The sequence below is a fragment of the Dendrobium catenatum genome, unplaced genomic scaffold (assembly GCF_001605985.2).
Source record: "Dendrobium catenatum unplaced genomic scaffold, ASM160598v2 original_scaffold_54847, whole genome shotgun sequence".
In the NCBI taxonomy this organism is placed as follows: domain Eukaryota; kingdom Viridiplantae; phylum Streptophyta; class Magnoliopsida; order Asparagales; family Orchidaceae; genus Dendrobium; species Dendrobium catenatum.
The window spans coordinates 1-1,013 of record NW_021373300.1 but is presented as its reverse complement, the minus strand read 5'-3'; the positions used below and the strand labels follow the sequence as shown (position 1 = coordinate 1,013).

At 35.6% G+C, this 1,013-nt stretch overlaps 1 protein-coding gene across 1 annotated transcript; it reads right to left on the bottom strand.

Annotated features, from left to right (window-relative positions):
* Positions 1 to 212: 212 nt before the first annotated feature.
* LOC110100207 (protein HESO1-like) lies at positions 213 to 969 on the bottom strand. The gene is made up of 2 exons (XM_020827625.2): positions 736 to 969; positions 213 to 625 (listed from the first exon to the last, which is right to left on the bottom strand). The coding sequence occupies exons 1-2, from the start codon at positions 826 to 828 to the stop codon at positions 416 to 418; spliced, it is 303 nt and encodes a 100-aa protein (XP_020683284.1). The 5' UTR covers positions 829 to 969; the 3' UTR covers positions 213 to 415.
* Between the last annotated feature and the right edge of the window lie 44 nt (positions 970 to 1,013).

Sequence of the window (1,013 nt, the reverse complement as noted above, 5' to 3'; positions counted from 1 at the left end):
AATATTAAATTTAAACTCCATAAGCTCTCTTAACACTTCCAAATATAAAAATTTCAAATTTCTATATAAAATAAATGAAAAAAAAAAATTTCATAACATATTTTCTATCTGCAGGTAACTAAACAAACCAAAGCATAAATTTAAGCTGTCTGTAATTATGAAAATCAGCCGATTAGATACAAACAGGGCAGTTCAAATATCTTCCAAAACCATTAAAGCAGAAAAGTTTTGGTGATCACATTCCAAACATCATCCAACATACCAAATTTGTCATAGTATCACAGCTAACTTACCATTGCATGACCATTGTGATTGATGGTTCTCATCCTATCTTCAAACAAAACGGTATTGACTACTCTCTGGCTTTGCCGAACAATCGTGAGGCTGCTGCGTCCGATTCACAGATGGAAGGAACTCATCTTGGGTTCATTGGCACTCTTCGATGCTCAAGATCTGATTTGATTTCAGGTCTTACAAGATTGTCAAGCAATAATGTCCGATCCAAGGGTGCAGAGCGCGATGAAAGCTTCCTGTGCATGTCTGAGAATGTCTGTGATATCATAGCAAGCCCTTCGGTGTCAACAGCTCTAGCAGCATTTTCAGTTTGCTCAAAAGGATCTTCAATCTAAATAAGCAAATGATTGTAACGGTCAAATTGTAGCGGTCCAATTGTAACCTTAACGGAAAATTTGAATATTTGGGACAAAATGGGATAGGCTTATTGACAGTACATACACGAAGGACTTGTGCTTTCCGTAAAAATCTGCGATTGCTGTAAATTGGTTTCCACTCTCCTCTGTAAGTTGAGATGGCATGATTCGAGGCCATAGTACCAAGTGCAGAAAACTACGAGTGAAAAATACCATCACTGTCATCTTGTGAAAATAATAAATATAAAGCGTACAAGTAAATCATCATTTGTCAATCATAACAAAAATGATAGTAACAAGACTTTACAGTTATAGTTGTGAAATCCTCATTCAACAAATGCATTGAAAAAACAATATCAGACA